Genomic DNA, 14,387 nt, shown 5'->3' with positions numbered 1-14,387 from the left:
AAGACCCAGTAATTGAGACTGTGCAGTTACTTATCAGCGAGCTGGTTAAGAGGCAGCTTTAGCATGATTGGTTATTATCTCTGTGTAGAAAAGGGCTTTATTTCATCTGCCAGAGACCTGACAGGGATCAGTGTTGATACTAAAAAAGACACTTTTAGTGTACTGTTAGAAGATCTTTGTAAGAAATAAGGCAATCTTTTCCATTATTTTGAATTAGAATCGGATGTGTCTTTGTGAGGTTTCTTTTTGTTTTGGGTTAAATGCAGGAAATGTTGAGCATAATGCATATTATCAAAGCATGAAGATTTTAGCTACTTGGGTTAATTTGCGATGATTTCTTGATGAAGTCTTTTACAGTAAAACTAATCAAGTGGGCTTTTTTTTTTCTGGTCTGTTAAAGAGGAACACACTTGTTTTGGTTTTCTGAAAAGTACTCTTTTTTTTGAGTTCCATCATTAAGAAGTTGATAGCTGATAGGACTGCTGATTTACATGGCAGTCCAATAGTTTAAACATCCCTTTAAAAAAAGCATCATATATGTCATATCCATCATCTGTCCAAAAAACACCAAAGTAAATGTAAACCACTGGCCTTTGGAGGTGCCAAATTATAAACTTTAGGAAAAATCCATTCATTTAAATACATGAAGGACTTCTCTTACGTAGCATCTTTAACACAAGCCTTTCTGTAAATCTGTTTCATCTTCAATAGGATACAGTTTAGTCTTGTGAAGTATAGATGATGCAGTATGTTTTGTCTTAAAGATACTGTATATTCTTTGTGTACCAGTGTACATGAAGACTGCAAGCAGTTGAATATATCTGAAATTTGAAAGCATGCATATTTGTGTATTATTTCTAACATTGTGTTGCCTGGACACCCGATAGTGGAATTTATTAATTTCAGGCTAAGCACACTTTAAGGTAATGCTCATGTTATGACTCCCAGGATATTAATACATCTGTTTTATTCTGGCATGGTTGTGTTAGGTTGTGACACCTTCGCTTCTGTATTTCTTACACGTCTTAGCTGGACACACATTTGAGCTTGTGTTAAGACTGAATTTAGAATAAAATGTGATTCTCTTTCTCAAAACCAAGGTTTCATAGATACTAAATGCTTGCATTCTGTTCTACCACTATCCTATAAAATGAAAAATAAATAGTACTGTAAACTTGTTACAGGATAAAGCTAAAAAGGATGAGTAGAGTGCATAGACTGATCTGAAATTTATAATCTTTTGCTTTTAGTTGAACAGTGGTTGTAAGATTCCATGAATCTATTTTCTGTGTCCTCTGACAGCTAACTTCATCCTTTAAATTCAGGGTAAACTTAATATCCTTGTGCTCCCGAAGTGAGCTTGGTTGACACCTAGTAATGATTCTGCCATGCATTGACAAAGTGGGTATCTCAGCTGTGGCAGGTTCTAGCAGTGTAGTGCTCTTGCAAGTCTAATACTCTTCTATAGTTTTGTTGAGCGTTGGCTGTATCACCCTCCACCTGTGGCATTTCACAGGGACTCAAGTTGATGCAGAGACTCAAATCCTCGTTTATTATCACCGAGCCCTTTTTATCCCCTTGTTCGGTACTTTCCCAACCTGCATATACATACAACGTTCAGTCTTGTTGGCCACTGTGAAACTCTCCAGGTAAATAGTCCAATCATAATGTTGCAGACCCTCTCACAGCCCCCGCATTGTCTGGCCTTCAAGGCTGCAACTCATTGCCCCAGGGCTTGTCAAATCACCAAGGCCTCAGAGCTCATTCCTGAACTCTTTTTCATGCAAATCTCACTGCCTTCAATCCCCACATCCACCCTGAGTCCTGTTCTAATGAATGTAAGGACCCCATGGATGTCTGTAGGTTAGGCAGCCAAAATACTTCTGGTAAGAGCTCTTGGCAGCACAGAGAAACAATTGTCAATCCTTAAGTTATTCCAGAGAAGTTTTTGCCACCCCTGTTTCAGTGTTTTAATATTGGGGCCTGGCAGTTTTACTCTCTTCTTGAAGCTGTTTTCATGAGCTCTTTCAGTGCTACACTAAAACACCTAAAAAAAGTACTCTTGTTACGAGTTTCATCAAGGCTTATACTAAGCATCTGTGAGGTTCAGAAGAGGTTTTTTTTTAGTCATTCAAGTAGCAAGAGAATCAAAGCTCCACTACATAGTTTTGTATTGCAAACAAAGAATTATCAGGTTATGTTTTTTTTCTAAATTTAAAAGATTTTGAATTGAACATTAAATTTTGCAAAACCTGATGGATTACAGTGCCACTGTCCATATATTTTTTTTTTCCTTTTGCATGTTGCTTTCACTGTAGTTTCAGTTTCAGACCTTGTGAATTATGTAATATCTAGTATGAGAATACAGGCCTTTAGTTACATATTGAAGAGAAAATGCAATATGCCGTTTGGCAGTTTCACGGTTACCAGTTGGAAAAGCTAGAGGAATAAAGTAAAAGCTCTAAAACAGAAGTAAAAAGAACGTTGGCATTTGAGGTCTTTTTTTGCTTGTGCAGTGCTTCTGTCAAGTAACATGTCTTCTCAAGGACATTACAGTACTGTCTAGTGGTACAGGTGGTACTAGTCTAGCTTTAAACTTTCTGCTTTATAAATTGTACAGCTAAATGGAATCGTTGGTATGTGGAAATTCAGATTTGAATGTCACAAATCTGTAACCAGCAGATCCCTGTGGTCTAAAGGTGACTTGACACCATGTCCTAAAATTTGGAACATGGTGCATTTCTAAGGGAACAGAACTTTACAAAGAATTGCTGCTGTTTCTGATTATGATAGCAGTAGTTAAAGGCCAAGCTTTTGAATGTGTGTGGGAAGAAGGCAGTGTTGGTTAAAGTTTGAGAGGATTGACATGGTTTAACACAGGGATTAATTTGATCATTTTTTTTCCAGCGGCTTCTGTATTTTTCATCTCTTGGTCATGACTTCAGAATCTCAGTCTTCTTAGGGTCATTTAAGCAATTTCTTTATACAATATCAGCTTCAGTAACAGAACTCTTGTTTATTCCTTGACAGCATGTGCTTCCTTATGTACAGCTGACTTTGTTATCTCATATTAATTACTTGCATATCATAGAATCATAGAATACTTAGGGTTGGAAGGGACCTTAAGATAATCTAGTTCCAACCCCCCTGCCATGGGCAGGGACACCTCACACTAAACCATATCACCCAAGGCTTTTTCCAACCTGGCCTTGAACACAGCCAGGGATGAAGCATTCACAACTTCCCTGGGCAACCCACTCCAGTGCCTCACCACCCTCACAGTAAAGAACTTCCTCCTTATATCCAATCTAAACTTCCCCTATTTAAGTTTTAACCCATTACCCCTTGTTCTGTCACTACAGTCCCTAATGCAGAGTCCCCTCCCCAGCATCCTTATAGGCCCCCTTCAGATACTGGAAGACTGCTATGAGGTCTCCACGCAGCCTTCTCCAGGCTCAACAGCCCCAACTTTCTCAGCCTGTCTTCGTGTGGGAGGTGCTCCAGTCCCCTGATCATCCTTGTGGCCCTCCTCTGGACTTGTTCCAACAGTTCCATGTCCATTTTACTTTGAGGACACCAGAACTGTACACAGTACTCCAAGTGAGGTCTCACAAGAGCAGTGAAGAGGGGCAGGATCACCCTCTTCGAGCTGCTGGTCACGCTCCTTTTGATGCAGCCAAGGATCTGGTTGGCTTTCTGGGCTGCGAGTGTACAGTGCTGGCTCATGTTAAGTATGTCATGTGGGACAGTGTTGAACGCTTTGCACAAATCCAGGTAGATGGCATCAGCTGCTCTATGCCTGTCCATCAGTTTTGTAGCGCCATCATAGAAGGCCACCAAATTGGTCAGGCAGTATTTCCCTTTAGTGAAGCCATGCTGGCTGTCACCAAGCACCTTGTTGATTTTCATGTGCCTTAGCATGCCTTCCAGGAGAATCTGCTCCAAGATTTTGCCAGGCACAGAGGTGAGACTGATTGGTCTGTAGTTCCTTGGGTCATCTATTTTCCCCTTCTTGAAAATGGGGGTTATATTTCCCTTTTTCCACTTGTCAGGAACTTCACCAGACTGCCATGATTTTTCAAATATGATGGACAGTGACTTAGCAACTTCATTTGCCAGCTCCTTCAGGACCTGTGGATGGATTTCATCAGGTCTCATGTACGTTTAAGTTTTTAAGATGGTCTGGAACCAGATCCTCTCTTACAGAGGGCCTAAGGTCTTCATTCTTACAGTCCCTGTGTCTTCCTTCCATGACTTGGGTGTTGTGGTCAGTGTTTGCCAGTGAAGACTGAGGCAAAGAAGTCATTCAGAATCTCAGCTTTCTCCAAATCCAGTGTAGCCAGTTCTCCTGATAGCTTCTGTAGAGGGACCACGTTATCCCTAGTCTGTCTTTTATTTGCTATGTACCTATAGAATCCCTTCCTGTTATCTTTCACATCCCTAGCCAAGTTTAATTCTAACTGGGCCTTAGCTTTCCTAACCTGGTCCCTAGCTTCCCAGACAGCATCCCTGTATTCTTCCTAGGCCGCCTGTCCTTGCTTCCACCTTTTATAAGCCTTTTTTTTCCCCTCTGAGTTTCCTCAGTAGCTCCTTATTCATCCAAGGAGGTCTCCTGGTCCTCCTCCTGCTGCATTTCCTTCTAGTAGGGACACAACACTCCTGAGTTTGCAATAGGTGATCCTTGAATATCAACCAACAGTCTTGTGCCCCCTGCCCACTAGGGCTATATCCCATGGAACCTTACTAAGCAGGCTCCTGAAGAGGCCGTATTCTGCTCTCTTGAAGTCCAGGGCTGTGAGCTTGCTGCACACTCTTCTCACTGCCCTGAGGATCTCGAATTCGACCATCTCGTGATCACTGCAACCAAGGCTGCCCTGGAGAGTCACGTTTCCAACGAGCCCTTCCCTGTCGGTGAGCACGAGGTCAAGCATGGCACCTTTCCTTGTCAGCTGCTCGATTACTTGCAGAAGGAAATTGTCTTCCACACAATCAAGGAACCTCCTGGATTGCTTGTGCTAGGCCGTACCATCACTCCAACAGGTATCAGGGTGGTTGAAGTCTCCCATGAGGACAAGAGCCTGCGAGTGTGAGGTTGTTCCTATCTGCCTATACAGCGCTTCATCCACAGATTCCTCTTGATCAGGCAGTCTGTAACAGATCCCCAGGCTATTAAATCCCCACTTAATCCCCAGGATTAAGTTCCTCTCCAGCAGATATCCTCTTAATAAGCATATTTTAAATAAAACTATTTTCTCTTTTGGAACAGCTTTTACCTGCCAAAAAGTTTTGGGAACCTGATGATTCAGCAAAAGATGGACAAAAAGGGATATTCCTTGGTGATGAGTGGAGAGAGACTGCATGGGGAACTCCTCGTAAGTGACGGATGCATAGGTTTTGAAAAATGAGTCATGTTTGGTAACTTCTTTCAGAGTAAATTAATATTATACGTTTTAATTTGTGTATTAAATTTTATTTTCCTTTAATTTTCATTATGAAAATGTATATTGCAGTGGTGCTTGAGTGCCAACAACACTTTTTGAAACCCGGGTTTGGAATTTATTTTATTTAATTTTGGTCTTAGTATTGGTTTAATATTGCAAAAACATTACAAGTTGTATTTAAGAAATACAATAGTTTAATGTATTTATTTGTTTTTAACAGACCATTCTATGTCCCAGCCTATTATGGTACAGAGGAAGCCTGGACAGGGTTTTCATGGAAACAGTGAAGTAAATGCTGTATTGTCTCCAAGATCAGAAAGTGGTGGCCTTGGAGTGAGCATGGTAGAATATGTGTTAAGTTCCTCTCCAGCTGATAAATTGGATTCCCGGTTTAGGAAAGGAGCTTTTGTAAGTAATGCAGTGTGTTAAGCTTGTCTGTTATGTCCTTACTGTCTTATATGGTTTTATTTTCTACTCTGTCCATTTATCTTTCTAAACTCTTCTCTTCAGAAGGAAGTGTGTATTCACTGTCTTTCTTCCTTGGTTGGAGAGGGCAGAAGAGGGAAGTGGTTTGGGAATTTTGACTGAATAGCTGTCTTTAAAAAAGTTTTTTCTTAACACCTTTAAATGAAGGAAAAAAGCTGCAAATAGCTTAATTTAAAATGTGTAATGGGCTTTATTGTAGATCTTTCTATTCTGTGTTTCTGTGCGGGTTTGTTGTGTACTAAATGTTTTAACTGTATAAAGTGTATCAAATTCGAAGTGTTACTGCTTTAACAGAACCGCTATAGTTAAGGTTGAGTTAGCTCTTCCATTATAAATCTTGGCATTCCTTTTCACATTTTGGCAGTTACTAATTGCATGTGGTTGAAACTTGATGATCAAGTTACCCACCAAATGCAATTCCATTGAAAAGAAAGTGGTTTTTATTGTTTACATGCACTGTAGTGTAGAATTAGGTCACCTTGTGGTGCTCCTATTGTATTCTGTTCAATATTCAGAATCAAACAGATTCTTTTTCCTCAGGGCACTAGAGATGCTGAAACAGATGGACCTGAGAAAGGAGATCAGAAAGGCAAGGCTTCCCCATTTGAGGAGGACAAAAACAGAGATCTTAAACAAGGAGATGATGAGGATGTTACTAAAATAAATGGCAGAGGTTTACCAAATGGAATGGATGCCGATTGCAAAGATTTTAAGTAAGCTTTCAACTGTTTCTCAAGAAGACAAGCATGTCTCTTAAGGGCATTATTACAGTTCTGGTTTATGTGTCAGCTTTAAACGTTACCCAGCTGCAGAGTGATTCTTCCTACCCCATATCCTCCCCTTCCCACTGTGCCACATGTTTCTTAGGATTGTCATTAATGTATGTGTTACTTCTCATGAGACAAATTCATCTTAATATGCTAATTATTCAAATATGGGTACCTTTAAAATGTGATGAATTAAAAAGGGATGAAAACTTTAACTGTTTTTATTTCAAACTAAATTCCTTTCTCTCTGCTTCTTCTTAATACTCCTAACTTTTGCATCTGATTGTTGTTGTAGAGAGCAAGTCCTTGAGAATTTTAGTTTTCGTTCTAATTTTGCTTGTGGTTGCCATAGCCTAACACAATTATTTCCCCACAAAAGTGCTTACAGAAACCATTTAATTGACTAAGGAGAAACAATGTATTTCCCTGTTCGTATAGTTAAATGTCACCTATTCACAGTACAGAATGGTGGTGTGGTTTGGTGGTTTGCTTAGGGAAAAAAAAATTGCATCAAGCTCAAGCTTTTGAACTGTGAATTCCTATATGACAGCTATATTCCTATATAGTACAGCTAGCCTATTTTTTCCTAATAGTAAGCTGCTTTTTAAATTGGGTATTTTTAAAGGACTAATCTTTGGTTTTAAATGACTGTGATGCATTTGTAACTGTCACACAGAAGAATTAGCAAGATTGGAAAACTAGACTGTTCATGAATTTGTGTTAGCTTGATGAACATGACTGAATAGTTGTGGTTTCATTACTTCATAACTGAACAAGTATACTAAAATGCATGTTTGAATTCCATATGTAAGTATTTCCTACCCTTTAAAAAATGTATTTACCTGGGGCTAAGGAGGGATTCTTCAGGTCTGTTTTTCAGGACATATTATTGAAAAGAGTATAGTACCAAAGAGTTAAGAGAGCTCAAGTTAGCTCCTTTCGGATGCACGCTGCAGTGTGCACAATAAACAAAGTTACCTTCAATATTACATGTAGAAAATGCAGAATAAATTTTGTCCTGCTTTTCTTTACCAGTATCTATTTCAGTCTTGAAATAGTTGCTTGCAAAGCACCTTACATATTATTTAAATAGATAAATTATTAAAAAGAACAGACAGGTGCAAAAAAGCATCCAAAGCCAGTAAAACTCTCTCTCTCAAAAAAAAAAGTCCATCTAATTTAAATGAGCCATATAAAGTGGTGGTACAAACCCTCCAAACAGAGGTTTATAATTGAAGTATTGACACAACTTTAACTATAGCAACAGAACAGCACCATTATAAGGAGCAACCTATATTAGGTAAACATAAGTATTAACAAAGAAACTTTGTCCTGTCCTCCTCTTTGTATTTTTATTGTACTTACAGCTTTTTTTTTTTTTAAAACTAAAATAGGTACTGAAATAACTGCCTTTTTTTCCTATTGTTCTTCACTTTGATGATGCTGTATGTCACCTGGGAAGAATAAAGAATATTAAATGGCTTCAAACTCAAGTTTGTACATTGAGCAAGATATAATTGGTAGCTAGGATACTGAGGTGGTGGCCAATGTTATAGATGTTAGTCATGAAGTTGGTTGTTATATTTAAAAAAAATATAGTGCAAGTGCTTCATCTCTAGTATTTTGTCAAAAGTAATAGATTATTACTTGTATTAATAGTAATACCGTATTGTTGAATAAACTCACTAAGAGAGTGCTTTCTAGCTATACAGTTAGAGTTGGTATCAGCAAATACATTAGTACTGACAGATTTCTTTTCATACATCTTGTGCGTCAGTGTGAAACAGATATTTCAACTTTGGGGCCCTGAAGAGGGAGGAGCAGAACAAGTAGTACTAAGGCTTTGTCTCTGTCCTAGAATTAGCAGGATACCATACTGGTCTGGCAGTGTACTGCTGGGATAAGCGTAGTTTCATCCTGCAAGATGGCATTTTGTATCTGAGCCCAGATTTCATAATTAAAGCAAACTTCACTGGAAGTTGTATGTTTCCTGAAAAACAATATATAATTATCAAGTTCTGCCAACACAATAATGCTGTTAAGGGAGCATAGATTCTCTAGCACAACTCCTTATAATAGCTGATTCTAGATTTTTGCCAGTAAAAATTGGTTGTCTAAGCAATTTGGCCTGACACAGACATTGGGGTACCACTCAAAATTAAGGTACTGTAAATCTAACCAAATACAGGGTTGGGAATCTCTTTAGGATGTGAATCTGTTGACCTCTCACTTCAAGTGTTTGCTGGTAGGTCTTCATAGGTGCACAGGAATTCCCGTGTAGTCAGTGGGGATGTAGTCAGTACAGATGGTGGTTGATGAGAAGATACTTCAGGTTTAACTCAAAGTAAACTTATAGTGACTGCTCAGTTGAGTTGCTTTCTGGGCTCTTGTTAATGCTGTTGACTGGGTTTTCTTGTCCTCTGATGGGAATTTAAACACTAGTGCACCTAGTATTTGAATGTAAGTGTGGTGTAAGTGTAGCTGTCTGCATCTCAGCTGCCACCAGTGCTTCATACTTGGAAACTGAATTTTCAGGGATTTGGCATAGTAAGTCATGTCCAGCTTCGCATCTCTGTCTCACTGCCAACAGGAACCCTGTCTCCTGCTGCCAGCAGAAACCAAACACGCATGTTTTGCTTACGCCTAAAGATTCTTTCCTGCAACAAGAGGCTGTATTTATTCTTAGGGAAACTGAGAGGAAATCAGTGGAATTGTATTGGGAACACTCCCCCCCGCCCCCCCCCCCCCGCCCATTCATGTGGTGTAGTGTAGTCTACTAAGTGAGATGTGTAGGAAATTAAATGTTTTAGTCAAATGCTAAATGAGGCAATTAGGAATCCATTTTACTTAAGGTAAAAAAATACATTGTTTCGTTCAAGATATGAAAGATACTTGCTATATTGTATGTTTGTCTTTTCCAGTTGAATTTTTATTGTCTGTCTCTCTCTGCTTTGGCATGAGGTGCACATAGCCATTTCTTTTTTTCTTTTCTTAAATTTCTCTTCAATACATTTTCTAATAATTCCTTTCGCTCCCAAATGCAATAAAGAGCCATCCCCAAAAGTTAAAGGTGACCATAGTCCACTCTACATCACTCAAAACAGCCTCAAATATGATTTTTTCTCCAGTGATTTGAAGATCTGTATAGTTTTAAAGTTTCAAAAATAATAAATAAAATTGTGCTTTGAAGTGAAATGTGTCCTTTCTCTTGAGCCACTGATGCATGTTGTTTAAAATTGTTAAAATTGGTCTGTAGCTTCCGTTTTGAAGTCTGAGTTCTTTTTTAAAATACAGATGCTGTACTCTGTCCATGGACAGCTTTATTTAACACTGAAGAGTTTCTTCAATTTCTTCTAAACAGTCGTACCCCTGGAAGTCGACAGGCCTCCCCAACAGAAGTAGCTGAACGCTTGGGCCCCAATCCTGGCACCACAGAAGGATTAGGTCCACTTCCCAATCCGACAGCTCACAAGCCTCTGGTGGAAGAATTTTCAAATCCAGAAAATCAGAATCTAGATGCCATGGAACAAGTTGGTCTTGATTCTCTACAGTTTGACTATCCTGGCAATCAGGTACAAATGGACTCTTCAGGAGCTACTGTAGGACTTTTTGACTATAGTTCTCAGCAGCAGGTTAGTAATGGAATTGAAAACGTGCCGAATTGATCCTTTAAGCTGTGCATTATCCTCTTTGATAACCAGCTATTTAAGCATATAATGCATTTAATTGTTTTGTCTGTGACTTAGTCAAAGGCATATCAATGTATATTTAATCTAGAAGTATACTGGTGCATGAATTTCTGGTTTAGTAATTTATTAGGATAGAAGCTTGGTTTAAAATACTTTTTTGTAAGTAAATCCCAGTATATTATAGCCCTGACTTTTGAAAACTGAAAATCATCTTTTTTCTTTTCCAATAGCTTTTCCAGAGGACTAATGCTCTGACTGTCCAGCAGTTAACAGCAGCCCAGCAGCAGCAGTACGCACTGGCTGCAGCTCAGCAGCCGCACATAGGTGAGGTTTTTGTAAAGTACACCAGGCATCCCTGGCAAAAGTGGGATTTTGAAATCAAAAAAGAATGTTAATTCATTCTTCCTTGTTAATGGCACCTTTTAAAGAGGTGGCTCTTTATTCTTGCAGGTGCCTTTCTTTGTGATGGAATTAATTCTCCAGCAAGCGTGTTGTTTTTTTTTCTGTCCCTTTAAAGCAATTCAGTGTATTAATTGGATGCATAAAGTTTTTAGTGTACTGGCAACTCAACAAGGAGGCAGAAGGGTCAGCAGCTACAGCTGGGGTTTAAAAGTGGCAGGTCTTTAGTGTTATACAGCTGACTCATACAGCCTTTCAGCTGGGAGCATGGCAAATTGAGATATTTGTGGGATCCCCAGTTCTTATCTTCTGTCTGCCTTTGACTTCTGAGCTGCAAAGAAGCCCCTGCTTTATACAGTGCTGAATGAGGAGTCAGCTGTGTCTTGCGCCTTGCAAATGCAGCCTCTTCTGATACTCATTAACTGAAGTTTAGCAAGAAGCCTCCTATTCAGAAGGAGGAACATAGTTTGATGTGCCATGCTTGCTGCACTAGTTGCTGCCTCAGTGTTGGAAAAAATACATGAACCTGCCTGACTGGAGAAACTGGTAGGAATGTTTTGTTTGCATTCTCCTTCCATTACAGTCCTTATATCAAATTTGGATTCTCGAAAGTAAGATTAGCATCTCATAACTGGCTGTTTAAAAGCCAGGTGTTTGATTTAAACTATCTGGTTAGATTTTTTTAGATTTTTTTTTTTTTTTTTTCCCCTCAAGGAAAAGAGATTTGTATCTCTAGCAGGTGCTTCATTCTTCCTGGCTGATTCACCTAAGACACTAGATGATTTGTCTGATAGAGTTTTGTTGCAAGACTAGTGTAACTTTTAGATAGTTAAAGGTGGGCAAGGTAAATTCCACTCTGTATAATCTTTTCTGTATAAGGGTGGGTAGATACACAGGATATAAATCTCCCTGGAGTCTGTAGATACAGCAAAACAAAGCTGTTAGGTCTTGGGATTAGTAAAACAAGAACGGCGAAAAGACATAAAGTGTTGATTTCTGTAGCAGTGTGCCTGCTCTTAGAAACTCCTGAAATACAAGCAGTTCTGATTCTAACAGATAGCTTTGTGATTTGATTGGTTTGAATGTGATGGTGCTTGCTAAGTATGTCAGCTATAATTAAACTCTGTTTATTACTGTAGCAGGCGTATTCTCAGCAGGCTTGGCTCCAGCTGCTTTTGTGCCAAACCCATACATTATCAGTGCTGCTCCTCCAGGTACTGACCCATACACTGCAGCTGGATTAGCTGCAGCAGCTACCCTAGCAGGTAACTGAACACTTTCTAGTGTTTATCTTAATAATTTTACTGAACAAAATTAGAAAAAAAAGCTGAAATCCATCCTGTTTATTTTATGTAAATGTGTTTCTAGGAAGGAGGGACTTGTAGGAAAATTAATACTATCATTTTGAAAAATTTCACTAAAATGGAAAGGGATTCAGTTTCTGTTGTATGCGGATTCTGAGTATTTCCATTGGACTTTTATATGCAGCAGTTAGGTTTTTTTCTGGTCTAAAAATGTTCATCCTTAATAAAGTTTTCACCTGACATTAGCAGTATGTATTATTTTCACAAGATGAGACAGCTAACCTTTCCTTGTATGTTTTTACTCTGTGCATTAATTTCCTAATTCCAGGTTTTCTCATTCCCAGTGGGCATGAGAATAAAGATGTTTTCCGGCATGCTGAAAGGCCCAGACAACAGATAAACCCCAAGCTCAGGAAAGTCTCTTTAAAGTTAATAGGTATCACTGTGAACCACCACCACTGAGAATTCAAGTCCCAGTTAGTGCCTAAACCTGAGCAGTACATTTTGTACAAAACCTGTATCTGCAGTTGATGGTTTCACAGGAAAGGCAGTAGAAAGAACCAAAATGACTGTGTGCATAATGCATGATGTGTACAGTGCAGTGATACAGAATGCTCAGACTTCTACAAGTTCTTTATGAATAGACTAGAAGAGGTAAGTGTGTCTGTTCTGGAGAGTGTGATGTAGTAGGCAGGGGAGGCAGAGGCAGTAGTTGTGTTTGTAAGCAAAGGAAGCACACAGAAAGGAGGAATAACAGATTATTAAAGTCTCAGTATAACACTGTTGGGTGGATGAATTTGGTTCATTCTGTGGTGTTCTGAAATGATCTTTTTTCCAACCATGGAAACTGATTTTGAGTGTTCTTTGATATATAAACTTTGATTAAGTTTTTAATTTGTCACCCAAGTCTCACAAGGGTATTTATTTTTTCATAGAGAAGGTATGTTTTGATGGGAGTCCTTTAACTCATTTGTGTTCATGTATCATTTTGGCTAATATGGGAATTAATTTCTTTTTTAATACTGATTTCTGTTTTGACATTCAGAAGATGGGGCTGTTCAGCCTGGAGAAGAGAAGGCTGCATGGAGACCTTATAGCAGCCTTCCAGTATCTGAAGGGGGCCTATAGGGATGCTGGAGAGGGACTCTTCATTAGGGACTGTAGTGATAAGACAAGGGGTAATGGGTTCAAACTTAAACAGGGGAAGTTTAGGTTGGATATAAGGAGGAAATTGTTTCCTGTAAGGGTGGTGAGGCACTGGAATGGGTTGCCCAGGGAGGTTGTGAATGCTCCATCCCTGGCAGTGTTCAAGACCAGGTTGGACAAGGCCTTGGGTGATATGGTTTAGTGTGAGGTGTCCCTGCCCATGGCAGGGGGGTTGGAACTAGATGATTTAAAGGTCCTTTCCAACCCTAACTGTTCTATGATTCTATGGATGCTATAAACAATATAAACAGTTACTTTAGCTGCAGTGGATGAAGTAATCATGTTTTCTGATTTTAGGTCCTGCTGTGGTTCCACCTCAGTATTATGGTGTTCCATGGGGGGTGTATCCAGCCAATTTATTTCAGCAGCAAGCTGCAGCAGCAAATACCACTGCAAATCAGCAAGCAGCTTCACAGGCACAACAGGGACAGCAGACGGTAGGTCCTTCATAAAAAGGAGTTGTGCATTTAAAGCCTTACCTTAACATTTTATGTACATAAAGATCAGCTTCTAGAAAATTTTGCATAATTCGGGTATTGTGTTGTATCAGATAATAAATGGTGCATTTAAAAACGCATTCTACAATCTTTCAGTGGCCTTTTTCCATGAAAGAAAAGCCCAGATCTTATAATGATGTTACGTTTGAGTGAATGTTAACTTGGTTGGTTTACTGGCAGTGTGGTTAATTTCAATGCCAGTCTGACAAATTTAATACAAGAAGTGACTTTTGAGTTATCATGAAGTTGCAGAGTACCTTCATCACTGTTTGAATATTCAGGTGGATCTTTCCTCCTACTGATAATTGTTATCAACGAACTGCATTGATAACTAAACGTGTATCATCTCTCCATTGTTATTTTGCTTTCTCCGTAACATTCATACCCAATTTATGCAAATCACAGATAAAATGTTTTGTGGGGATATGTTGTAAATTGTATTTCTGTCTTATTTTGGACCCAGAGATTATTTTAACGAAAAGGAGTAGAGTAGGTGAAAGAATTTAGATTGCTTTTCAGTCAAATTCAATCAGAGATAAGCTGTTGGAACATAACAAAATACACCTGTGTTGCACGTTGATAGTGTTAGGCGAATTCT

General features: G+C 39.0%; 1 protein-coding gene across 11 annotated transcripts in view; it reads left to right on the top strand.

Annotated features, from left to right (window-relative positions):
• PUM2 (pumilio RNA binding family member 2) overlaps window positions 1–14,387 on the top strand; it is a 76,838-nt gene that overhangs the window by 31,890 nt on the left and 30,561 nt on the right. For 8 of the 11 annotated variants that reach the window (XM_061460895.1, XM_061460894.1, XM_061460896.1 and 5 more), the window contains 7 exons: window positions 5,267–5,372; window positions 5,662–5,849; window positions 6,468–6,640; window positions 10,056–10,326; window positions 10,614–10,707; window positions 11,922–12,047; window positions 13,590–13,729. In XM_061460895.1, the coding sequence (XP_061316879.1) occupies window positions 5,267–5,372; window positions 5,662–5,849; window positions 6,468–6,640; window positions 10,056–10,326; window positions 10,614–10,707; window positions 11,922–12,047; window positions 13,590–13,729 (1,098 nt within the window). The remainder of the gene's footprint in view (window positions 1–5,266; window positions 5,373–5,661; window positions 5,850–6,467; window positions 6,641–10,055; window positions 10,327–10,613; window positions 10,708–11,921; window positions 12,048–13,589; window positions 13,730–14,387) is intronic. The other 3 variants (XM_061460892.1, XM_061460890.1, XM_061460897.1) reach the window with 2 other exon arrangements.

Source organism: Pezoporus flaviventris, unplaced genomic scaffold (genome assembly GCF_033815535.1).
Source record: "Pezoporus flaviventris isolate CSIRO_AGI_PZ_B2104156 unplaced genomic scaffold, CSIRO_AGI_Pfla_v1 ptg000031l, whole genome shotgun sequence".
NCBI lineage: Eukaryota > Metazoa > Chordata > Aves > Psittaciformes > Psittacidae > Pezoporus > Pezoporus flaviventris.
The sequence above is the reverse complement of the archived record's forward strand: the minus strand, read 5'-3'. Positions and strand labels throughout refer to the sequence as shown.